Below are 24812 nucleotides of genomic sequence, written 5' to 3'. Positions count from 1 at the left end.
ACGCAGAAGTTCGAAGGAGGCCAAGAACTCCGGTCAGTAACAAGCCTTCTCTGGTTCAGAGAAGTCAACAGGCTTGCCAGAGCTGCACAGCTAAGAGTAGAGGCAAGCATTTCAAACCTCGCCCCTTTGCCCCACACTCCTCCCCAGGGCAGGGTAGCCACGCCCCCCATCCCCCGGAGCAGAGCGGGTGAACACACCTGCGAGCTCCCCAGGGGACCCCCCCTCACCCTCGCCCCCCGCGGGTGCCCTCAGGGAACCCACGCACACACCAACGGCCCACCGGACTCTGTCCCGGGGGCGGGTTCCCCCGGGAGGAGGCGCCGCCCGGGTGGGTCGCGGGCGGTCCTCCCCGGAGGCCGAGAGCGGGGGCGGGGCCGCTGCGCGCTGCAGGAAGGACGCTGGCGCCGCGGGCTTCCGGGGGCTGAGTTCGCTTCGCGATCGCGCGTCTGCAGCATGGGGCCCGTTCCCCGAACGCTCGAGCTGTTCTACGATGTCCTGTCCCCCTACTCGTGGCTGGCCTTCGAGGTGACGCCGGGGAAGCAGCTTCGCCCGGGGCTTGGGGAGACAGAAGCAGAGGGAGGGGTCAGGAAAGAGCGCGGGGACCTCGGTCTCGTGAATTTCCTGTCAGTGCCCTACGCGGTTTCGGGCAAGCAGGTAGAGAGCCAGGACTGAAGGTCACTTTGTTGATGAACGGGGTATGATCGCTGGCTCCAGGTGGAACCTTTATGTCTTAAGGCTGGGGTTTCCCATACTGGCTTGGAAGATGAGCAGCTCCAAAGAATCCAGAATATAAGCCCTCCGATGTCAGTTTTGGGGGATGGGGTGCAGAACAGATAAAAACTGTCCACAGGAGCAGAGATCCTGGAATCGATAACTAGGAATTGAGAGAGTTTTGCCCTTTCAAACCAGATTTAGGGTGTCCTCCTAACCCTTTCTCCGAGCCTATAGCCTGGCTGATCAGTGCCATGAAACACCCTTCTCTCCCTCAGCCCTCTTCACTCTCCGTCTCCGCCCCTCCCTACAGGTCCTGTGCCGATATAAGAATATCTGGAACATCAGCCTGCAGCTGCAGCCGACGTTAATTGGAGGGATCTTAAGAGAGAGCGGTAGGAAGGCAGTGGCGTTTTTGTCGGGGATTTGAGGGAAGGCTCATTTCAAACGTCCAGGGGAGCGGCCCTTCCACTGGGTCTCCTTATTGGCGGCAGCAGCTAGTAATACGCCTGCTGCCTGAAACCCAGGTAGGTGCATCCGCGGTCTGGGACCCTCAAGTGATCTCTCATCAGTAAGCCCAACTTTCCCCTTGCAGGAAACCAGCCGCCAGCTATGCTTCCCCACAAAGCCGTATACTTGAGAAGTGACCTTAGGCTCCTGAGCCAGCATCACCAGGTTCCCATCCACTTCCCCAAGGATTTCTTCTCTGTGATCCTTAAGAAAGGTGAAGAGAGTGGGATATGGATGGAGCATAAGGTTTCAGCAGTGGATTTGGAGATTGCAGGGCCAGAAAGGAGGGGTTCCGTTGATTTTGTTAAGTGAAGGAAACTTTGGGAAAGCTCAGCATCAGAGCTGATCATGCAGAAGGTTGTAGAGACAGAAGGGGAGGGAGAGCAGGATGGATCAGTGATCAGAAATGCAAATGGAAGGCTGAGGGCGATGGAGCACTGGCGGGTGGGGGGCTGGGGGAGATGAGAAGGAGGAAAAACCTGGTCTTCATGGGAAACAAGCTAGAGGAGGCCCCCCTCTGAGTGCCTCTGCCCCACAGGAAGTTTGACAGCCATGCGCTTCCTCACTGCGGTGAAGATGGAGCACCCGGAGCTGCTGGAGAAAGTGTCCAGAGAACTGTGGATGCGTGTCTGGTCACGGGTGAGGGTTGGGCTCTGGGCACCAACTTTCAGGGAGACCCAGGATGACTTGGTGACCCTCCCCTAGGCCTAGAGTCCCAGGTCCTGCCCTCCTCCTTGTTCACTGACCTGGTTCACTGGCCTCCATCTCACCCCTCACCATGCCAACCTCTCGTACTGACTGTCCTCTTCCCAGGATGAAGACATCACGGAGCCCCCGAGCATCCTGGCTGTGAGTGTTCCCACTCCTCTCCTGGGGAATCTGAGGACAGTTGACCTCTGGGGGCAGAGAGGACATTGTTTATTATTGGGTGGAAAAGGTCATAGTTACCAGGGGAGAAAGGATGTTTGAGAGGCCAAATTACTAAACGGTTGGAACTAAGATTGTCGAAAGAATGTATCATGGGTGAAAAAGGAAACATGTATTTGATGAAAGAAGTCAGTAGGAGAGAGGTGGTACATGTGGGTACCTGCAGATGGGGAGCCTTGAAGTAGTGGCAAGTCTTGGCCCTAAAAACTGCAACACAAACCTCACTGTCACATCTAAGAGACATAAAAAACAGGCTTTGAAAAGACAAAGAGAGATAACTGACTCAAGCCAGAAATATTCAGAAAGTCCGAGTGAGAAAAGTGGAAATAGCTCCAAATGTCAAAACGTGTGCCAGCCATATTTAGATACAAAAAAGTTTTTCTGCAGGATTAAATCAGAAAATTCAACACCACATTTTTTCCCCTTAAGTTTTTTCCCCCCTTAAGCCACAAGGGTTTCCCTTGTGGCTCAGCTGGTAAAGAAACCGCCTGCAATGCAGGAGACCTGGGTTCAATTCCTGGGTTGGGAAGATCTCCTGGAGAAGGGAAAGGCTACCCACTCCAGTATTCTGGCCGAGAGAATTCCATAGACTAGTCCATGGAGTCACAAAGTGTCGGACCCGGACACGATGGAGTGACTTTCGCTTTCACTTTAAGTTTACAAAAGATAGCTGAGGCATATTCAAATGTAGTATATAAAATGACAAGTCACAAAAAAAGTTAAATGTGTAAAGCATGGCCAGTATATCCTCCTCAGTTTTCATTCCTGCAAAGTCTATGCATTGGCTTGCTTTTTCACTTAATATTTAATCATCATTTCCCATGTCATTTAAAACTGTTGGAGAGAATAATTGTTAGGTTCCACATAGCATTCCATTCAGTGGGTGTACTTGTTTACTGAACCAGTTCCCTGTTGTTAAGCACTTGGCCAAAATACACTTCTCTGATGTAACTGGGTCAAAGCCAAGAAGTCATGCCTGACTCCGTATTTCCCACTCCAGGTCAAGGGGGTCAGGTTGCAACACTTGTCAACCCCAGATGTGTATTAAAATCACTTGCAGCACCTGGACACTACCACCCAGAAATTCCATGTAATTTGTTTTCGAGGATGACATCCAAACTGAGATTTTCAAAAAAGCTCCCCCAGGATATTCTATTATGTGCAGCCAAAGTTGAGAATCACTGATCCCAGCAAACCCCAAAGTGAAACCTTTAACATTCTCTTGAAGCCAGACACTGGTGGCTGCAGCCATGTGCCCTGTCCAGAGTCCTCAGGAAATTCTATGCGAATTAGAGCCCAGCCCTTGGATTCAGGAATTCTGACAAGTAGGAAGGCATGAACCCCCAGCTTAATGTCAAGGGACTTGGATTCTAGCATTGGCTCTGCTACTAACAAGCTCTTCAACACTGACCAAAATATGTACCGTTTCCGGACTGGAGGCTCCTTGCCTGTTTTGTTTTGGCTTTTTTAAATGTTTATTTATTTGGCTGCAGCAGGTCTTAGTTGTGACACGTGAACTCTTAGTTGCAGCATATGGGTTCTGGTTCCCTGACCAGAGATTGAACCCAGGCCCCCTGCACTGGGAGCACAGAGTCTTCAACCACTGGACCACCAGGGAGTCTTTCCTGACCTGTTAATGAAGTGGTTTGGAAGCTGGCCTCTCAAGATGCCCTCTGGCGCTCAGTTCAGTTCAGTTCAGTCACTCAGTTGTGTCCAACTCTTTGCGACCCCATGAATCGCAGCACGCCAGGCCTCCCTGTCCATCACCAACTCCCAGAGTTCACTCAGACTCATGTCCATCGAGTCAGTGATGCCATCCAGCCATCTCATCCTCTGTCGTCCCCTTCTCCTCCCACCCCCAATCCCTCCCAGCATCAGAGTCTTTTCCACTGAGTCAACTCTTCGCATGAGGTGGCCAAAGTACTGAAGTTTCAGCTTTAGCATCATTCCTTCCAAAGAACACCCAGGGCTGATCTTTAGAATGGACTGGTTGGATCTCCTTGCACTCCAAGGGACTCTCAAGAGTCTTCTCCAACACCACAGTTCAAAAGCATCAATTCCTCTGGCGTTAAATTTCTACATTTATGCCTCTTTGCCACCCGCTCTTTCTACCAATCTCATGATTTTGAAGGCAAAAAACATAGCCCCTCTTGGCAAAGATAGACCTCCACTCGTGGGTAGGTAAAAGTGCTGTGGATGATGTGGGGGCAGAAAATAAAATGACCACAGTTTTCTCCTGAGATTCCCACCTGCACTAACGCAGACACACTTGTTTTCCCCTCCACATCCCTTCAGGCTGCAGAGAAGGCTGGCATGTCCATGGAACAAGCCCAGGAACTTCTAGAAAGGGTCTCAACACCACAAGTGAAGAACCAGCTCAAGGAGACCACTGAGGCAGCCTGCAAATATGGGGTGAGCAATTCTGTCCCCACCCCTGTGCTGAGACAGAGAATCTTGACCAGGTCCCCAAGCTCCTGAGCAAAAGTTACTCCCCAACTGTGAGTCCTCCGAAATCTCCAAGATCACCCTCACCCTCTTCCTTCCTTTCCCTGGGCCCAAAGAAAGGAGGGAGAGTGCTGATAGTGAGAGAGGAGACAGAAAACTCTCCTTAGAACCCTGCAACCTCTCATCGAATACCTCTCAGACCAGTACTAACTTGCAGCCTTCAACCGCAGCCCTGAAACCACCACCTGCTCCATCGCCCTCCTGCCCTGTTACTTCTCCAGGCTTTTGGGCTGCCCGTCACTGTGGCCCACCTGCAAGATGAAACCCACATGCTCTTTGGCTCCGACCGGCTGGAGTTGCTGGCACACCTGCTGGGTAAGTTACACGTTCCTACTGACCTGCCCTTGAGCCCACCCCTGCATTATATCAGTTGCCCAGAAGGATGGATTCAAGAATAAAAAAAAAAAATCTTCTAGGCACTTCCGATAATGGAACCTCATACAGAGGTAGGTGTGCTTGAGGTGGAGTGGGGAGGGGCCACCTTCTTCTGCAGGAGAGAAGGAAGCCTTCCAGACCCAGCACCCAGGAGCTCTTCCTGGAGAGAATCCCTGAGGGCTTGTGGACCCTCTGACTCGTAATCTTTTCTATTCAGGAGAAAAGTGGATGGGCCCTGTGCCTCCAGCTGTAAACGCCAAACTTTAAGCCCAAAGCCCAGAGGAAGCAAGACGATTGGTATTAAAAAGCAGACCATCTGCTTAGCTCTCCTCCACTGTGGGGCCCTGGGATTCTGGTTTCCTATCTGATAGAGGTTCTTGTCTGGCTCTGGGGTGTGCTGGGGGCGGGGGGCGGCGGGCAGGATAATACACCATCTGCCGTTAGTGTCACCAAGTGCCTCTGAGAATCTCCAACTCTGCTTTCCACAGAATAAACCTAATGCCATTAGGCGCCATATTTCTCGGTCTGTGTCCTCTCTGGTGTTTATCTGTTCTTGTTCCTACAGTCACATCCTGGCCACTCTAGGTGTTTGAGAAGAACAGTTCTTTGTGTGCCCGCAGCCCTCTGCCTCACTTTGGGGCAGCTTATGTGAAGGGAGCAGGAAATAGTCCCTCTTTCTCTTCTACAGAAGCTTCTTAAGTCTGTCAGAGACAGAAAGCTAAGCCAGATGGATTCTGCAACTAACCGGTTGGGCACTGTCTTCTGACCAGCCATGGTGCCTGAGACACAGGCTGGGGCCAGAAGCCCAGGGGAAGTGGAGGCTGGAGAGAACCCCAGCATGGCTGAGCTTGCATCCAGATGTTTAAATGGGGTCCGGCTACTCTGACCAGCAGGGGCTGGGAGAGGCCGTGCCGGGAGACTGGCCAGAGCTGCCAGGGCCTGAAGAAGTTGCTCATCCCCTCGGGGTGCCTTCCCCTCGCCCACAAACCAGATCCCAAGGAAAGGCCAGGCCTCTCTCCCTGGCCCACTATGACCCCTGTTCCCTCCCCAACAAACCTATAGTTTTCCCACTCCCCCCAGTTAATCACTGAGAGCCCCTACTCTTTCTATGCACACTGTGAGATCATCAGAATGCCTTGTGTTTCAGTAGGGTCTGGACTTCTTTGAGAAGACTCTCTTCAGATGCTGAAACCACACTTGGATGACTGTGTGGTGACTTCGATGGCTCAGAGGGCTTTCGGAGTTTAGATGCCTCTTCCCTTTGCTGTCTTCTCATCTCGTATTTCTGGTTTCCTCATCTCGTATCCCATGTTCCCCTCTTTTCTCCCATCACTTTCAGTCTTCCTCCTCTCTCCGTTTTTTCCATTATTCCAGCACACTCCAGGACTTCATCTCATCCTGACCATGCATACCTGTAATGTAATGTCACAAGTATATCCCCAAATAAGCACTCTGGTTGTCCAAAGGAGACCTGTGACAATGTGCAACTAATGCAAAATAAAAATATGAGAGCCATAAGGGCAAATTAAAACAAAAAAGAGGGGCTTCCCTGGAAGTCCAGTGGTTAAGACTCTGAACTTCCAATGCAGGAGGCGCAGGTTCAGTCCCTGGTTGGGGAACTAAAATGCAACATGCCAAATGGCGTGGCCAAAGAGTAAAACTTAAAATTTTTTTTAAATGGAACTTTCCATATATTGAAGTTGAATATAATCAACTATATTGAAGTTCTCATACATGTTGAGGGTGAGTAGAGACAAAGCTTTGTGAATAAAGATGCTTGTCTCACCATTGCTTGTGGTATCAAATAAATGTCCACCAGGAGGATTTTTGAACAAATTATGGTACATCCAGGATGTAATGTTTCATAGCCATCAAAAATTATATTTGTGAAGAATTTTAGCAACTTACCAGAACTTTGGAAATTCTTAGTTTATAATATTGATTGGAGAAAATGATGAAACTGCATAGTATGTCAATTATGTCTTGCATAAAGATATATTACAGAGGACATTAATCTGGAATAAGTCTGAACTATTAGTCTGCAATAAAATATATAAAAATGTTTCCATTTTATTTGTATACATTTTTAGAAGATTTATTTATTTATTTTTGCCTGAGCTGGGCCTTCGTTGATGCAATAGGAGGCCACTCTTTGTAGGGATGTGCAGGATTCTCATTGCCATGGCTTCTCTTATTGCAGAGTATGGGCTCTAGATGCGTGGGATTCAGCAGCTGGGGCTCACAGGCTCTAGAGCTCTGGCTAGCAGCTGTGGCACACAGGCTCAGTTGCTCCACAGCATTTGTGATCTTCCCCGGCCAGGGATTGAACTCGTGTCCCCTGCATCGGCAGGTAGACTCCTAACCACTAAACCACCAGGGATGGTGACAGCAGCCATGAAATTAAGACCCTTACTCCTTGGAAGGAAAGTTATGACCAACCTAGACAGCATATTAAAAAGCAGAGACATCACTTTGCCAACAAAGGTCCGTCTAGTCAAGGCTATGGTTTTTCCAGTAGTCCTGTATGGATGTGAGAGTTGGACTATAAAGAAAGCTGAGCACTGAAGAATTGATGCTTTTGAACTGTGGTGTTGGAGAAGACTCTTGGGAGTCCCTTGGACCGCAAGGAGATCCAACCAGTCCATCCTAAAGGAGCTCAGTCCTGAGTATTCATTGGAAGGACTGATGCTGAAGCTGAAACTCCAATACTTTGGCCACCTGATGCGAAGGACTAACTCATTTGAAAAGACCCTGATGCTGGGGAAGATTGAAGGCAGAGAAGGGGATGACAGAGGATGAGATGGTTGGATGGCATCACCAACTCAATGGACATGAGTTTGAGTAAGCTCTGGGAATTGGTGATGGACAGGGAGGCCTGGCATGCTGCAGTCCATGGGGTTGCCAAGAGTCAGACAGGACTGAGCGACTGAACTGAACTGAAACCATCAGGGAAGCCCCCTCATTTGTAGTTTTTTAAAAGATTGTTTATTCCAGTAAAAAAAAAAAAACTTCAAGAATTTATAGATTCACATTTGTATACAATTGTGTACCCTTCTCATTGTTTTCTAAATTTGTATCAGTTGTTTAATGCTGAATGCTCAGTCGAGTCCGACTGTGACCCCATGGACTGTAGCCCATCAGGCTCCTCTGTCCATGGGATTATGTCCATTGACTACTCTGGTAAAAATACTGGAGTGGATTGCCATATCCTCCTCCAGGGGATCTTCCTGACCCAGGGATCAAACCCACATCTCTCGTAGCTTCTGTATTGCAAGCAGATTCTTTCCCACTGAGCCACCTGGGAAGCATCAATTGCTTAACTTAATCCTAAATCTTATCTCAGTGTTATGTAGGATAATCTCTTACTTTAGAGGCAGATTTTGCAGACCTGGCCACTCCTCCTTCAAAGGGTCTAGAATCCTATTTTTCTAATCCAATAGCTGAATTTAATCTTCTCTGAAGGAATGAGACAATTTCTAGACTAATCCTTTCACATGTGATCTAGATTACAATGTCTGAATTTATAGCAAATAGAATAAAAATTGATTGTATTAGTGAAGGTTGTCAGCGAATAAAAACAGGATCAATAGGATATTGAACTTGGACTCTCAGGCCTTTGAACTTAGACTGGAACTGACCCCACCACCTTTCCTGGGCCTCCAGTTTGCGGATGGCAGACTACGGGATTTCTCAGCTCCCATAATCATGTGAGCCAGCATTGATCGAACTAATCTCTTCTGGAAACACTCTCACAGGCACACCCAGAAATTATGTTTTATCAGCTCTCTGGCATCTGTTGTTGTTCAGTCGCTAAATTGTGTCTGAATCTTTGCCACCCAGTGGACTACAGCACGCCAGGCTTCCCTGCCCTTCACTGTCACTCAGAGTTTCCTCAAAGTCATGTCCATTGAGTTGGCGATCTGTTCAGTTCAGTTCAGTCGCTCAGTCGTGTCCAACTCTGCGACCCCATGAATCGCAGCACACCACGCCTCCCCATCCATCACCAACTCCCAGAGTTCACCCAAACTCATGTGCATTGAGTCGATGATGCCATCCAGCCATCTCATCCTCTGTCGTCCCCTTCTCCTGCCCCCAATCCCTCCCAGCATCAGGGTCTTTTCCAATGAGTCAACTCACGGCAATCTGTTACCACGGTTAACAAGTGAAATAACTGTCACAGGGAGAGAAGGAAAAGCCTCCAAATGCACCTATTTTTCCCTATAAAGGAGCACTTCTAAGTGAAGTACTTTCATACCTAGTTACTTCCTTTCCACATCTTCTGAGCAACGGCTGACATACAAAATTTGCAATTAGGTCAGTGCTCAGAGTTAAATACTGAACCATTTCCTTGTGTTGTAATTCAAATTCCAAGCTTACTAAATAGTGGTATGCTTCCAGAATGCAATGTTTTTAGGTAAAGTTCTTAAAAGGGATACTTTGTTTATAGAACCAAAATACAAGTGGTAATTAAAAACAACAAAGCATGGCATGCATGTGGTAAAACAAAAACACTCAGAAAACTATTGACTGTGAAAAGTGAAGTCATCCCTATCCTACTTTCCACTTTTCTGTATATGCTTCCAGAAATGCCTATGTCTGGGAGGGGAGTTGGGGGAGAATGGATACAGGTACATGTATGGCAGAGTCCCTTCCCTGTTCAGCTGATGCTATCACAATATTGTTTGTTAATCAGCTATACTCCAATACAAAATAAAAAGTTTTTGTAAAAAATGCCCATGTCTTTTAAGCCAAATGTCAGGCATAATACAGAGATTCCATATACCCTTCATCCAGTTTCCCCAATGGCAACATCTGGCATATCCGGTACAATAATACAACCAGAACACTAGCATTGTTAGCGTCCATCAACCTCATTCAGATTCCACCAGTTTTGCATGCACTCATTTCTGTGTCTGTGTTTAGTTCCATATAATTTTATCACCTGTAGGCACGTGTGCTGGAGAAGAACATGGCAACCCTCTCCAGTATTCTTGCCTGGAGAATCCTATGGACAGAGCAGCCTGGTGGGCTACAGTCCATGGGGTCGCAGAGTCATATACGACTGAAGCGACTTAGCACGCACGCAGATGTATGTGACCACAGCCACAGTCTAGTCTAGATACTGAATGCTTCCAAATTTAAGGATCCCTCAATGCGCTTTTCATAGCTACAGCTACCTCTCTCTTTTTCTCCCCACTTCCCTAACCCCTGGCAACCACTAATCTCATATAGTTCTTATTTTACAACAGCTGTATGAATGGAATCAGAATGGCTTGTTTTCACTTAGCCTAACTCCCTGAGATCCACCCATGGCATTTTATGTATCTGTAGTTTGTAGTTTGTTCTTTTTACTGCCAAGTCATCATGTTCCTTGGTATGGATGTGCCAGTTTGTTTAACCCATTGAAGGACATTTTGGTTGTTTGTAGTTTGGGGCTGAAAATCAGTTTATGGACCAAATTCCACTGTGTGTGTGTGTGTGTGTGTAAGCTTCCTACACCAACCGGCAATTTTCAGATGCCAGCAAGGTGTCCAAGAATTCAACTCAATTCTAACACTACCCAGAAATAGCATCACATTCCATATGTAAGACCACCCTCCACTTCAGACACTAGCTGCAAGTCCAGGTTGTCACTGGTTCTTCTGACAGACTGGTTATATAACCCATGACCCCCTCTTTGGGTTTGATTAATTTGCTAGAACAGCTCACAGAACTCAATAAAACCTGTTTACTTACTAGATTGCCAATTTGTTATAAAAGTATATTAGAGGATATGATTCAAAAACCAGATGAAGAGATACATAGGACAAAGTCCTGAACAAGCTTTTGTCCTCATAGAGCTTGGGAACCAGCCCAGAGGCAGGTGGAAGCCTCCCAGCTTCCCGATGTAGAATGAAGTGCAAGTCCCTCAGTTGTGTCCAACTCTTTGCAACCCCATGAACTATAAAGTCCATGGAATTCTCCAGGCCAGAATACTGGAGGGGGTAGCCTTTCCTTTCTCCAGGGGATCTTCCCAACCCAGGGATCAAACCTAGGTCTCCCACATTGCAGGCAGATTCTTTACCAGCTGAGCCATAAGGGAAGCCCAAGAAAACTGGAAGGGGGTAGCCTATCCATTCTCCAGTAGATCTTCCTGACCCAGGAATCAAACCAGGGTCTCTTGCATTGGAGGCAGATTCTTTACCAACTGAGCTATCAAGGAAGCCCAATGTAGAAGCTCTCGGAAAATGGGGTTTTTATGGAGACTTCATTACATAGTCATGATCGACCAAATCTCTGTTGGTCAGGCACTCAATCATGTCCGACTTTTTGTCATCCCATGAACTGCAGCACACCAGGCTTCCCAGTCCTTCACCAGCTCCTGGAGATTCCTCAAACTCATGTCCATTGAGTCGGTGATGCCATCCAACCATCTCATCCTCTGGTGTCCCCTTCTCATCCTGCCCTCAGTCTTTCCCAGCATCAAGGTCTTTTCCAATGAGTCAGATCTTCTCATCAGGTGGCCAAAGTATTTGAGCTTTAGCTTCAGCATCAGTCCTTCCAATGAATATTCAGGGTTGATTTCCTTTAGGATTCACTGGTTTGATCTCCTTACTGTCCAAGGGACTCTCAAGAGTCTTCTATACTACCGCAATTCGAAAGCATCAATTCTTCGATGTTCAGACTGCTATATGGCCCAACTCTCACATCCGTATATGACAACTGGAAAAATCATAGCTTTGACTATATGGACCTTTGTCAGCAAAGTAATATCTCTGTTTTTTAATATGCTGTCTAAGCAGAGACATTACTTTGTCTAAGCATTGAGAATGATAAAGGTGTCTTTTTGTGAATGAAGTGACTTTTATAAGCACCTAAAGGTGGTGGGTCTGGTTGCCAGAAGAACCAACCGAGTGATCAGTGAGTTGTAATTCTCAGTTCTACCCCCTGATTTCTGGGGAGGAGAGAGGAGCCTGAGGTTGAAAACCCCCACCTTCAGGTGCTTCTAAAAGTCACTTCATTCACAAAAGACATGTTTATCACTAGCAATGATTACACAGTTTCAAGGCTTTTGGAAGCTGTGACCCAGGGACTATGGACGAAAGCCACATATATATGAGAAACATATTTTGGTCATTTGAATGTCCATATATATATATATATGTACTGGGCTCAGTCCTATCTGACATTTTGAGACCCCAGAGACTGTAGCCTCCCAAGCTCCTCTGTCCATGGAATTTTCCAGGCAAGAATAATGGAGTGGGTCAGCATTTCCTCCTCCAGGGAATCTTCACAACCCAGGGATCAAACCCACATTTCCTGTGTCTCCTGCACTGGTAGGCAGATTCTTTACCACTGAGACACCTGGGAAGCCCTATATATATATTATCAATCACAATATCACAGGGGTTACTACAAGTAAAGTTGCTATGAATATGTACATACAGGTTTTTATGTGCACGTTTTCATTTCTCCAGGGTAAATGCCCAGGAGTACAATCGCTGAGTGATGTGATACGTGAATGTTTAGTTCTGGAAAGAAACTGCTATATTTTTCCAGAGTGGCCTTACCATTTTACCTTCACACCAGCAATTCATGAGCAGTACAGTTTCTCCACATCTTCACCGGCATTTGGTGTTACTACAATTTCTTATTTTACCTTTTCTGATTGGTGTGTAGTGGTAAGTCATTGTGATTCTAACTTGCATTTCTCTAAGAACTAATAGGGGCTTCCCTAGTAACTCAGATGGTAAAGAATCTGCCTGCAATGCAGGAGACCCAGGTTCTAAACCTGGGTCAGGAAGATTCCCCTAGGGGAGCGAATGGCACCCACTCCAGTGTTCTTGCCTGGAAAATCCCATGGACAGAGGATCCTGGTGGGCTTTGGTCCACCGGGTAGCAAAGAGTTGGACACAACTGAGCGATTAACACACACACACACACACACACACACACAAGGGCTAATAATGTGAAGTATCTTTTTGCTTGCAGGGTTGACCAGGAAGGGGAATGATGGAACTTTCTGGGTGTTAATAATGTTTCTTATTTTGATTGGAGGTGGGTTATACCAATATAAGTTTTAGCCAGACTTGTGGAATGGTCCACTTAAAATCTGTGCAATTCATTGCATGCAAATTTTACTTTAAAAAAATGGTTAACTGTAAAGTAATATTTGACTCTAGGTACTTTTATGCATGCTGAAGTAGCTAGGTGGAAATGTGCTGATGGCTCTGCAGCCTACTTTGAAATGAATAAAAAAATAAGATATATCAGGACTTCTCTGGTGGCACAGTGGATAACAATCCACCTGCCAATACAGGGGACATGAGTTCAATCCTCGATTTGGGAAGATCCCACATGCCTCAGAGCAACGAAGCCCTTGTGCCACAACTACTGAGCCTGCGCTCCAGAGCCTGGGAATCGCAACTGCTGAGCCCGAGAACTGAAATTACTGAAGCCCATGTGCCCTAGAACACAAGAGAGGCCTACAAGAGAGGCCACCGTGATGAGAAGCCCATATACCACAACAAAGAGGAGCCCTGTTTGCTGCAACTGGAGAAAGCACGTGAGCAGCAACAAAGATCCAGTGCAACCAAAGATAACAAATAAATGTTTTAAGTGTTACATTTCCTGGGTAATAACTTTAGAGATTACTTTAGATATTACTTTAGATAACTTTAGAGATTAGCAGAGGGTGATGTACAATCTAAGTTACAAACAGATGCTCCACAGTGAAAGAAATCCAGGCCCTGCGACAGGATGGTGGCCTTGAGGTGGGTCCCTGGGTCAAAGCCAGGCTGGAGGAGCAGGATGGGAAAGGAGTGATAAGCTTGGGCTTATTTTCACCTTTACAAATTAGAAACTGAAGCCCCGAAAGGTAAAGTACTTACCCAAGATCACACAGTAAATGGCAGAACTGAGATCTGGAAGCTGGTTTGGCTATCTCCAAAAAACACATGATCAACTACAATGTGTCCCACTCCAATATACTTGCCTTGCAGGATCCCATGGACAGAGGAGCCTAGTGGGCTACGGCCCACAGGGTTGCAAAGAACTGGACACGACTGAGGCGACTTAGCAGCAGCAGCTGTCCCTGTTTTCTCATGTGTGGAGACATATCACATGGGACACTGTTGCCACTACCTGTAGACACTTCTAATCAACACAGTGCTTTCTTGTGTCACTCGGCAACCACCACACTCAGTTTCTCAAATGCCAGTATCACTTTTTGTGGCTCGGTCTGAACACGCGACAGCACTGAATCCCACTGTTCGCTCAGTTCATTGCCAGCGAGTTTGGTACTACGTGACAATTAGCTGGTGAGCATAATATTTATCCTGACATACTTGAGGCTTCTTTGAAAGCATTTCCGCCCCCCCAAATATCAACGTTTCTGATTTACTTCCTGTTATATCATTTAACCAGGGCTTCCATGGTGGCTCAGTAGTAAAGAATCCACCTGACAATGCAGGAGGCTCAGGATTCATGGGTTTGATTCCTGATCTGGGGGGAATCCCACATACCGCAGAGCAACTAAGCCCACGTGCCAAAACTGTTGAGCCTGTGCTCTAAAGCCCAGGAGCCGAAACTACCAAGCCCACCTGCCACCACTACTGAAGCCCGTGTGCCCTACAGCCTGTGCTCCGCAATGAGACGAGCCCCTGCTCGCCGCAGCTAGAGAAAAGTCCTCACAGCAACGAAGACCCAGCTCAGCCGTAAATAAATAAATACAATTATTTTTTTAAAAAAGGATTCTGAGTTTGATTCTAACTAAAGAAATCATGGACTTTCTCTGAGCTGGTTTCCTCCTCTGTAACATGAAAATGATAATCAGATCTACTCCACAATTGTTACTAAGGATCAAATGACATTGCAATTTGTTTCCACAATATTTGTGGTTTCTACCATCAACACCTTTTAAGAAGTCACCTGCACATGAGGCTTCTAACAGCTCTTCAGTTAAAGTGTTACTTTTTATAATCGGGCTTAATTAGCTCATAAAAGATGAGCATCCCGATAGTGCCTACAATCTTAACTTCCCAATCTTGCTTTACAGCTCGATAACCTTATTTATCTCCTGATATTCTCTTTTGCTGCCTTTGGTATCTGAAAAATCAGTCTTTTCCCAAGACATCAAACAATGGGGAAAACAGCCTCTACCTACTCCTCCAGGGAGGACCAGGGTAATGACCTTAGAAAGTCATAGGAGTTTTGTTAAATTATCATTATCAAGCAGCCAGAAAAAAAAAGTGTTTAGAGTTGGATGACATAGCAGTTAAGAGCCAGGGTTCTGGACTGGGATGGCGGGTTCAAATCTTGCTCCCACCTCACCTACAAAATGATATAATGATAGCAACTCCCCCTTATTCCATTATATTTTAAATTACCTAATTTTGTATGTACAAAAGACAGCATATGTGCAAAAGTACAGAGAGCAGTAGGTACAAAGCACTCCACATGGGTTGGCCATAAGCACCAAGCAGACCCAGGTTCAGAAATACAAGACCACAGAAACCTGGGGACGCAGAAGCACACAGCGGCAGACACCCATGACCCTTCCCAGGAGTCTGTGCATTTTCTCCCCTTCTCCCTTTTCCCCTGATCGCCCACTTCCTGCACCCACACCCTCCAAAACAAGGCCACAAAGTGGGCCAACCAAGAAGGGTGCTCCAACCTCCAGCAAGGTGGTTTGCGGAAAGTAGGCAAGTAGAAAGTGGAAAGACAACTGAATTAAGTGATAAACTCAGCTGATAAACTAAGTTGATAAAGAAAAAAGGAAAGTAAAACCTCTGGAAAGGAGTTTGGCTTCATGCGTTCAGGGCAATAAAAACTTTCACCTGGCTCGTCTCAATAATGTTGTTCCTTTAATTCAACTGGAGGAAATAATCCAAAAAGAAATAAAAACTATACCTAAGAAGATAGCATTATTTTTTTAAACAGCTTTATAGACATATAAGTCACCTTTTTAAAGCGTATAATTTAGTGGGTTTTTTTTAATATATATATTCACAGAGTTGTACAAGCGTCACTACTACCTAATTTGAAGACATTTTAATTAACTCCCCAAAATAAATCCTCCCTCTCTCCAGACCCTAGCAACCATTAATCTACTTTTTTTTGTCTCTTAAAGCATTATTTTTGATGGCCAAAAGAAAAATTGAATAAAATATACTTGATGTTATTGAATAATATAAAGGTATGTTAAATTATGATATATCCATTCAGTAAAATATTATATAGCTATTAGAAATCATTACAATAAAGATTATATCAAAAGGCAAACTCTCTTTTACAACATTTAAAAAAAATTTTTTTTAAAGATAACAAAATGGTGAACATTCTCTGATCTCAACTAGAGTATATTCTGGTTTGTGTGTGAACAGATTGGTAGAAATGTGCATAAATTTAAGTGACCATGTTAGGATACTTAGATTGTGGATACTTTTTCTTCAGTCTTTAAATATTCTCTGACATTTTATATTTTTTAACAAATGGAATTTTTAGAAAATCTATTTAAAACAATTGGAATTGATAACATACTGTAGGGTACAGCCGGACAGCAGGCCAGCCCCATGAACTGGATCCAGTTCTTACCTAACAAATCTTGCTAGCATACGTCCTCACTAGCAACTAAGAGCCCTAGGCCACAGAAGTCCCACCTCACCGGGACTGTCTGACCTTTCACACTGCAGATATTCAGGCCTTCACCCTTTGGCCCTTATGCCTGTCAGCCAACCCTTCCTGTACCCTCCAATCCAGAACTCAGTCCTTAACTCAGTCCTCTTACTTATCACACATCCCAATGACTCGGCCAATTTCTTGCTATTAACATATTTTCTGTGGATCCAAGTCCTTCTGATCCCAACCACTGTACATTCTCCTTAGGAGCTGAACAGTAAGAAAATCAGCAGAAACAAAATAGTCATCTCTCAGCAAACTCTGGGAGATGGTGAAGGACAGGGAGGCCTGGAGTGCTGCAGTCCATGAAGCTGCAAAGAGTCAGACCCAACTTAGTGACTGGACAACAACAGCAACAACAGTATTGGTAGGGGATTGGTTAATCACCCCCAGATGCTATGACTGTGGAAAAGCCTTCATTTCAAACGTATCTCGGGACCTTCCTGGAAACTCAGTGGTAAAGAATCTGGCTGCCAATGCAGGAGACACAGGTTTGATCCCTGATCTGGGAAGATCCTACATGCCACAGAGCAACTAAGCCCTTGAGCCACAACTACTGAGCCTTTGCTCTAGAGCCCGGGAGCCACACATACTGAAACTCCCTAGGGCCCATGGTCTGCAACAAGAGAAGTCCATGAACTGCAACTAAAGAGTAGTTGCTCAGCACAACTAGAGAAAAGCCCATGCGGCAGCAAAGACTCGGCACAGCCAAAAGTAATAAATAAATAAAATCTTTAAAAGATTTAAAAAAAAAAAAAAGAAAGCTTACATCTCATTAGATATCATAGAGTACACACTGGTGTGAAACCCTATAAACACTGAGTCGAAGGATGCTCAAGTCTCTTATATAAAATGATATAGTAATGTGCATATAACTTGGTAATCCTCCTATATACTTTAAATCATCTCTATATTACTTATAATGCCCAATAAATGCTATATAAATAGTTGCCAGTACTCAACAAATTCAAGTTTCGCTTGTTGGAACCTTCTACATTTCTTTTCTGAATACTTTCTACTTTAGTTGGGATGGATCTGAGTGAACACAGAACCTAAGGACACAGAGAGCCAATTTTAACAAGCAGGTCTCTTCCCACCCTATATTCCCACTTCCTAGAGAGACAGCTCATTTAGACTACCACAGCCTTCCTGTTATATCGTCTCTTCTCTTTCAACCAGGAACAGAGAACCAACACTGACACCCCACCACTACACACACATACACACACAACCCCAGACACACTCACTCTTTATCCATAATCTCATTCTTGTTCTCCTTTTCTCCCCGCCTCCCGCCCACACACTCCACACATCCTCTGCTGTGGTAGCCCTGGCCGTGCCCCAGGACTGCTACTCCTCTGGTTGGTCCACAATCAATACTCTGAAGGCTCAGAGTCCAACCTTGCCTCCAGAGCAAAGTAGTCCTCCAGCCACTCTGCGCCTCCCAGTATCTGCCCCACCCAGACTTACCACCAGATCCCAAACAGAAAAGAATGGATCCCAGATCTCCAGGCTGTGGCAAGGCCAGCTAGATCGGTAGCCTTCTAACAAGAATGTTCAACTGTGCTCAGTGAGCACCTACCGTGTGTCAGGAACTGTGTTAGATTCAGAGATTCAGAGATGGTTGAAACTGATCACTCACCTTGAGACACTCGCGGTGGAAGTGTTGCCCAACACTGGTTCATTTGCCTGACCCACAGTGAGGCCAGACAAACTGCAACGTGGGAAACTGGGACAGAGAAAGGTTTATTACAAGGGCCATGCAAAGAGAGTGGGCGGCCCATAGTCAAAAGACCCAATGGTCTTTTGATGGTTTGGGGAAAGAGTTTTTGAAGGCAAAATAAGCGGTGAATTTTGTAGGGTGTGTGACTTCCTTCTAATTGGTTGGTGGTGAGGTAACAGGGCGGTGCTCCAGGAATTTTGTTGTCGTTGATCAGTACACAAGTCTGTACTGTACATGTTTCAGACTCTCTGAGACCCCATGGACTGTAGCATTCCAGGCTCCTCTGTCCACGAGATTTTCCAGGCAAGAATACTGGAGTGGGTTGCCACTTCCCTCTCCAGGATATCTTCTCCTTTCAGGGATCGAACCCGTGTCTCCTGCATTGATACGCAGATTCTTTACCACTGAGCCACCAGAAAAACCCTAGAGCTATTTACCAATCTTTTAGCTATTTCTGTTCTGCAAACCTACAATTACAATTGTCTAATCTTTTGATTTCATTTTTGTTGTTCAGTCCCTAAGTCATGTTCGACTCTTTGCAACCCCATGGACTTTAAGGTTGCTGCTGCGAGCCATGTGCTATGCTGGGATTTGTGACCTCCAGAGGAGAGGATTTGTCCAGGGCCAAAGACCAGGCTTGACCACGGGAGCTTTTTGTGTAACAGAATTTTATTAAAGTATAAGAGGGATAGAGAAAATTTCTAACATAGACATCAGAAGGGAGCAGAAAGAATGCCCCCTTGCTAGTTTTTAGCAAGGTGTTTTCTGTCTGTTAGCAAGCTCTTAATCAGATAAGAGAGATACTTCAAGGCTGCAGGAGTTTCACCAGTCCTGTCTCCTACAATATGCATTTTTGAGATAGAATGGCACAAGGTGTGTCATCCTGGCCATAAAACGATTGACATGAATACTGGTTTGTTGAGTCATTATCAGCCCACGGTTTGAGAAAAGAAAACAAGGTTAGTCTTCAGTTCAGTTCAGCTGCTCAGTCGTGTCCAACTCTTGGCGACCCCATGACTGCAGCACGCCACGCTTCCCTGTCCATCACAAACTCTTGAAGTTCACTCAAACTCATGTTTTTCGAGTCAGTGATGTCATCCAACCATCTCATCCTCTGTCGTCCCCGTCTCCTCCCGCCTTCAACCTTTCCCAGCATCAGGGTCTTTTCAAATGAGTCAGTTCTTCGCTTGAGGTGGCCAAAGTACTGGAGTTTCAGCTTTAGCATCATTCCTTCCAAAGAACAGCCAGAGCTGATCTCCTTTAGAATGGACTGGTTGGATCTCCTTGCAGTCCAAGGGACTCTCCAGAGTCTTCTCCAACACCACAGTTCAAAAGCATCAATTCTTCGGCGCTCAGCTGTCTTCACAGTCCAACTCTCACATCCATACATGACCACTGGAAAAACCATAGCCTTGACTATACGGACCTTTGTTGGCAAAGTAATGTCTCTGCTTTTGAATATGCTATCTAGGTTGGTCATAACTTTTCTTCCAAGGAGTAAGCATCTTTTAATTTCGTGGCTGCAATCACCACCTGCAGTGATTTTGGAGCCCAAAAAAATAAAGTCTGACACTGTTTCCCGTTTCCCCATCTATTTCCCACGAAGTGAAGGTTAGTCTTAGGCGGAACCATTCTGAAGAAAAGTAGATTCCAAAGCAAATACATAATTTCATTACCATAGCTTAAGAAAAACATTTCCATAAGAAAAACACATTGGTTAGCTCAAGGCAGAACCAGTTGTTAGCAACACAATTAAAAGAAGCCTCTTCTAATTTTGTGTAGAGAAGGAAAAAAAACGTCTGCCACTTTCAGTTTATTTCCTCCTGCTGCTTGGGGATGTCTGGCCTTTCTATCTGTTACCCTCTCAGACTGCAGCAAGCCAGGGTCTTCTGCACTATCTCCCTGAGTTTCCTTAAATTCATGTCCACTGAGTCAGTGATGCTCATCTAACTGTCTCATCCTCTTCAGCCCCCTTCACCTTTTGTCTTCAATCTTTGTTGTTGTTCAGTCGCTCAGTAGTGTCGAACTCTTTGCGACCCCATGGACTGCAGCACGCCAGGCTTCCCTATCCTTCACTGTCTCCCAGAGCTTGCTCAAACTCATGTTCATTGAGTCAGTGATGCCACCCAACCACCTCATCCTCTGCGATCCCCTTTTCCTCCTGCCCTCAATCTTTCCCAGCATCAGGGTCTTTTCCAATGAGTTGACTCTTCGCATTAGGTGGCCAAACTTGTGCTTGGTCTAAAGTAACCATCCTCCACCTAGGTGGGGGCCTTAGTTTCAATAAAAAGTCTCAGATATATTGTTACTACATCCCTTGAGGAGGAACCAGGACTCTGCTTAATCATGGAACTATTGTTTCTTGACTGCTCTTCCTTTGTTTCTATATTCCTTTACTTCCCTAATTAGAAACTCTTTGAAACTGCCCTTTGAAACTTAGGGAAGGTAGTCTGCCATTGTCTCGGTAAGCCAGCTTTCCAAATAAAGTCATATTCCTTACCTCAACATCTTGTCTTCCGGATTCATTGGTCTGTTGTGCAATGCACAGAGTGAGCTTGGACTTGGTAACAAAGTAGGGGCTTCCTCAACAGCTCAGGGGTAAAGAATCTGCCTGCAATGAAGGACACACCAGTCAGCCCCCTGGGTTGGGAAAATCCCTGGGGGAGGAAGTGGCAATCCACTCTAGTATTCTTGCCTGGAGAATACCCATGGACGGAGGAACTTGGGGGGCTACAGTCCATGGGGCCGCAGAGTCAGACACGACTGAGCATGCACATACTTACACAGCACATAAAGTACTATCCCATCATCTTTAATAAAATTTATAGTATTAAAATTTAAAACAAAAAACAAGTTAACTGAGCAAAGCAGCATACATATGAACACATCTTACAGGTCTGCAGAAAACAAGAAATTTATAGAAATGATACTTTGGTAGGGGAAGCAGGACACATCAGTGTGCAAAGCACTATGTGATACACAGAGATTAAATAAACCATGGTCTCTGCTCTGCTTGTTGCCAAAATCTTGGCTCTCTGTGCACCAATGCCAAACATAAATACGGAGACAGTTATGGAGAAGAAAGAAAGAATGGCTGGCCACAAAGCAACAGTGGGGTCTCAGGAAATGTGCCCCACTCAGGGGTAAGTAGGGAGAGGTTATATAGTTGGGCAAGGGTGTGTGATAAGGGTCTAGGCAGTAAGTCTTGCATTCTTTCTTCTGCAAAGTTTCAAAAGGGTGAGGTTGTATTCAGGGTCTTAGGTGGTTGGGGCTCCTAACCTTGAGCCTCTCTGGTCCCTTTAATATTGCCTCAGGTGGTTTCCTGACTGTTCCTTCCTCGATTAGCAACTGTTCTGCTCTTTGGAACTCAGAGAAGGTCATGGAGGCTGGAGTTTTGACTCTAAGAAATAAGGGACAAAAAGACCTCTGTGCCCAGGAGCCCCGCAGGGCCCAGCTTAACATCTTGCTCCCAGGCACAAAACATTAGCTAAATATAATGCAAACTGCTGGGAATACCAAGTGCCTTGAGAAGAAGGGAGAAAGAAAGATGAATTTAACTCTGATCCAAAGTACAAAGATCACTGGGGGTGAGGTTGGGGAGTACTCTCTCTAGGGCTCTGTGGGGGTTGGGGATAGAGTAACTAAGAGTCAGAAAAATTCCAGGTGGGGCAAAAGTAGGAGTTCAGCCTTGAGCAGAAAGGAAGGAGGAAGCCTTCGCAGGAATGTAGGGATCTGGGCACAAAAGTGGGTGGAACCAGTGGGCTCCGCCCTGTCTCCTCCTCCCTCCTCCTCCCCCTGTCCCAACCTACTTACGGCCAAGTGCGCTGAGACAGGTGTGGAGGTCCTAGCGCAGGTAAGAGGGTGGGAGGGTCGTGCCTTTGGGGCTGGGGTGTAAGGAGGGCGTCTGGCTCCTTTCTAGAACCTGTGACTCCTTCCTGTGCAGAGTTCAGGGGACTCCTGACAGGCTGCCTGGGGGTTGCTGCTGTGTTGCAGAGCAAAGAAAAGGCTTCTTCTCACCAGCCTCGGAGCCCCTTCGGTAATAACTTCAGGCAGGACACTTGAAGTCTGAGTTTACCGAGTTAGGGCCCATAGAGGGTGGTGGACCCTGACAGACGTGGGACAGGGAGAGGTCAAGAATTAGCGGGCCGAAGTCCCTTGCTCAAGACCCTGGTCTGTAAGACTCTCAGGCAGTTGTGTCCTGTGTCTGTGTACACTTTTCTCCCTCCGACTGGAACATGGGCTGACTGGAGGAAATGGGAAGATGTGTGTGGGGGGGGTGTCAAATAAGCTAAGGCTGAGGTCAGACGGAGGGCTTGGGACTGGGGAGGTGGGGAGCGGGGGAGATTTAGAGCCAGCAAAAGTAAGGGGTGTGGCCTGCCCATCACCTGGATTCCTGAGATGCCGGAGCATGGAGAGGCCCCAGGCAGGGCCTGTCCACTACTGGGACCTGGAAGGCATAGAAATGTGGAGCTGGAAGAGAGGTCACAGGGAGGAAAGAAAAAGGAAGGAACTAGAGGTCATGGCACAGCAAATACACTTACACAGGGGCTGGGAGTCAGAACTCCTGGGCTGGATTCCTGGCTGTTCCACATATATTGATACCCCAGGATCATACTCCTAGGTGATCCTAGAGAAAACTCCAGAGCTGGGGGTGGGGGGACCCTGCAGACCATTTCTTTGGGCCATTTATTTTGATTTGAGATGGAAAGAACAAAGCCAGACAGAGGTGTCTGATAGGCTTACTTTGAAATCTGACCCAGCCGTGATGCCAACTGCTAGTTTGGACACAACAGCTGTGTGTCTTTTTGCAGGAGCCTGGGGAGGGGCCATGGTGCCAGGCCAGCTGTGGGGGAAACTGGAGAAGCCGCTTCTCTTCCTGTGCTGCACCTCCTTCCTCCTGGGGCTGGCTTTGCTGGGGATACGGCCGGACATCACCCCTGTGGCTTATTTCTTTCTCAGCTTGGGTGGCTTCTTTTTGTTGGGCTGCCTCCTGGCCTGTTTTTTGGAATGGGGGTCTCGATCAGTGCAGACCGAGAGCCCAGAGGCCTCCAGCAATGCACGGTGAGTTGAGGGGTGGGCAGGACTGCAAGAGTACACGTGGACCCATTCTTCCTTTGTACTTCTGGCCTCCAGGCATACAGATTCTGCTTTCCCTGGTCACTGGTAGCAGGGAGTGGAGGGGTCTTTTGCTGGTAGAAGACAGAAAAGGGGAAAAAGGCTCCTTTTAGGAAGCCACTAATTTCCTTATTTCCTCCCCCACCCCACCCCACTCAGGGACAATGAAGCCTTTGAGGTGCCAACCTATGTCGAAGCCACAGTGATGGACCCGCAGCCCCACCCCCAAGAGCTGGACCAACCACCCTCTTACAGCAGCATTGTAATCCCCTCAGGACTTGAGGAGGGACAGCCTAACCATCCAGAGGAGCCCAGGAGAGCCAGACTGGACAGGCGAGTGGGCTCAGAGGGGTCTGTGACCTCAGGAAGTCTTAGAAGACCTCCAGTCAGCCTTCGGCTTCGGTGGTCACGGGCTGCGTCCACTGTTCCTGATTTGCAGACCTTGTGGACGCCCCCCAGATTGGAACCTCTGACTCCACCCCCTGCCTATGAAGTCAGCTGTGATCACTCTGATGATGATGTTTTCTATGGAAACAACTGGACACCCCCCTAAAGGACTTTCCAAGGATATATTATCTTTCGGCACCAGACCCACTCATTCGTTGGACCATCGCTTCCCAGTGCCTGTCATGTGTCAGGAACTGTGTCCCCACCTGGACATCACAAATGCAAACTTTGACCTAGAGTGGAGTCGGGCTGTGGTGAGCCCTGCCCGGTTTTGAGGTGGCCCATCCCAAAGATGCAGGCGGTAAAATTTGAGTCTTGAGGCAATATTTAGCAACCTACCCTATATCCAGAGTTAGACTGAGAGCGACATGAGGAGGTGATCCAGAGAATCTAGGGAAAAAAGAAAAGAAACAATATCTGAGTAACATTCTGATGCTCTGACATTCCAGGTGCTTTGGCTCTATTAGATCACAAAAATGAGGTGTTATTGCCCTCATTTGTGAAATGAGGACCCTAATGGTCAGAAGAAAAAATATTGGTAATTTGCACAGGAGCACTCTGCTAGTAAATGACACAAAGTCTTGAACTTTGCTCTTCAGATTTCATTGCCTCTTTTTTCTTTCTCTTTTTTGAGTTGTTTTATTTGAGACAAAATGAGGCGTATAGCCCCGGAGATAGCATTTCAAATAGTTCTGAGAAACTGCTCCAAAGAGGTAGGGGGAAAAGGTCAGTATATATATGATTAAAAAAAAAAAAGTTTGAAGATAATTGCTTAACAATGTTGTGTTGGTTTCTGCCATACAACGTGAATTAGTTCTGCTGCTGCTGCGTCACTTCAGTC

General features: G+C 46.5%; 2 protein-coding genes and 2 long non-coding RNA genes across 16 annotated transcripts; 3 read left to right on the top strand and 1 right to left on the bottom strand.

Annotated features, from left to right (window-relative positions):
- Positions 1-423: 423 nt before the first annotated feature.
- Positions 424-8045, top strand: GSTK1 (glutathione S-transferase kappa 1). Of its 12 annotated transcripts, none has more exons than XR_015163116.1 (8): positions 424-525; positions 1025-1106; positions 1307-1435; positions 1760-1860; positions 2035-2070; positions 4444-4560; positions 4824-4968; positions 7229-8045. XR_015163116.1 is itself a non-coding variant. In XM_086398325.1 (8 exons), the coding sequence occupies exons 1-8, from the start codon at positions 454-456 to the stop codon at positions 7240-7242; spliced, it is 645 nt and encodes a 214-aa protein (XP_086254451.1). In that variant the 5' UTR covers positions 424-453; the 3' UTR covers positions 7243-8045. The 12 variants fall into 12 exon arrangements, 8 of the variants coding, with proteins under 8 accessions (XP_086254451.1, XP_086254448.1, XP_086254450.1 ...); XR_015163114.1 differs by lacking the exon at positions 7229-8045 and adding an exon at positions 5246-5544; XR_015163115.1 differs by lacking the exon at positions 7229-8045 and adding an exon at positions 5070-5544.
- A 4782-nt stretch (positions 8046-12827) lies between these two features.
- Positions 12828-14757, top strand: LOC147373590 (uncharacterized). The gene is made up of 2 exons (XR_015163118.1): positions 12828-14327; positions 14434-14757. It is a non-coding gene; the product is annotated as an uncharacterized LOC147373590 (long non-coding RNA).
- A 4303-nt stretch (positions 14758-19060) lies between these two features.
- Positions 19061-24436, bottom strand: LOC147373589 (uncharacterized). Its single transcript, XR_015163112.1, has 4 exons — positions 24311-24436; positions 23153-23598; positions 20910-21020; positions 19061-20042 (listed from the first exon to the last, which is right to left on the bottom strand). It is a non-coding gene; the product is annotated as an uncharacterized LOC147373589 (long non-coding RNA).
- TMEM139 (transmembrane protein 139) lies at positions 22185-24557 on the top strand. 2 transcript variants are annotated; one of them, XR_015163111.1, is made up of 2 exons: positions 22185-22262; positions 23684-23821. XR_015163111.1 is itself a non-coding variant. In XM_086398320.1 (2 exons), the coding sequence occupies exons 1-2, from the start codon at positions 23238-23240 to the stop codon at positions 24075-24077; spliced, it is 627 nt and encodes a 208-aa protein (XP_086254446.1). In that variant the 3' UTR covers positions 24078-24557. The 2 variants fall into 2 exon arrangements, 1 of the variants encoding a protein (XP_086254446.1); XM_086398320.1 differs by lacking the exon at positions 22185-22262 and adding an exon at positions 23238-23470 and having other exon boundaries at positions 23684-24557.
- The last annotated feature ends 255 nt before the right edge of the window (positions 24558-24812 follow it).

This window comes from Bos grunniens, chromosome 4, assembly GCF_055505025.1.
Source record: "Bos grunniens cultivar Pamir isolate PY7600 chromosome 4, Bosgru_T2T1.0, whole genome shotgun sequence".
Classification (NCBI taxonomy): Eukaryota; Metazoa; Chordata; class Mammalia; order Artiodactyla; family Bovidae; genus Bos; species Bos grunniens.
This window is presented reverse-complemented; position numbering and strand designations above follow the sequence as displayed.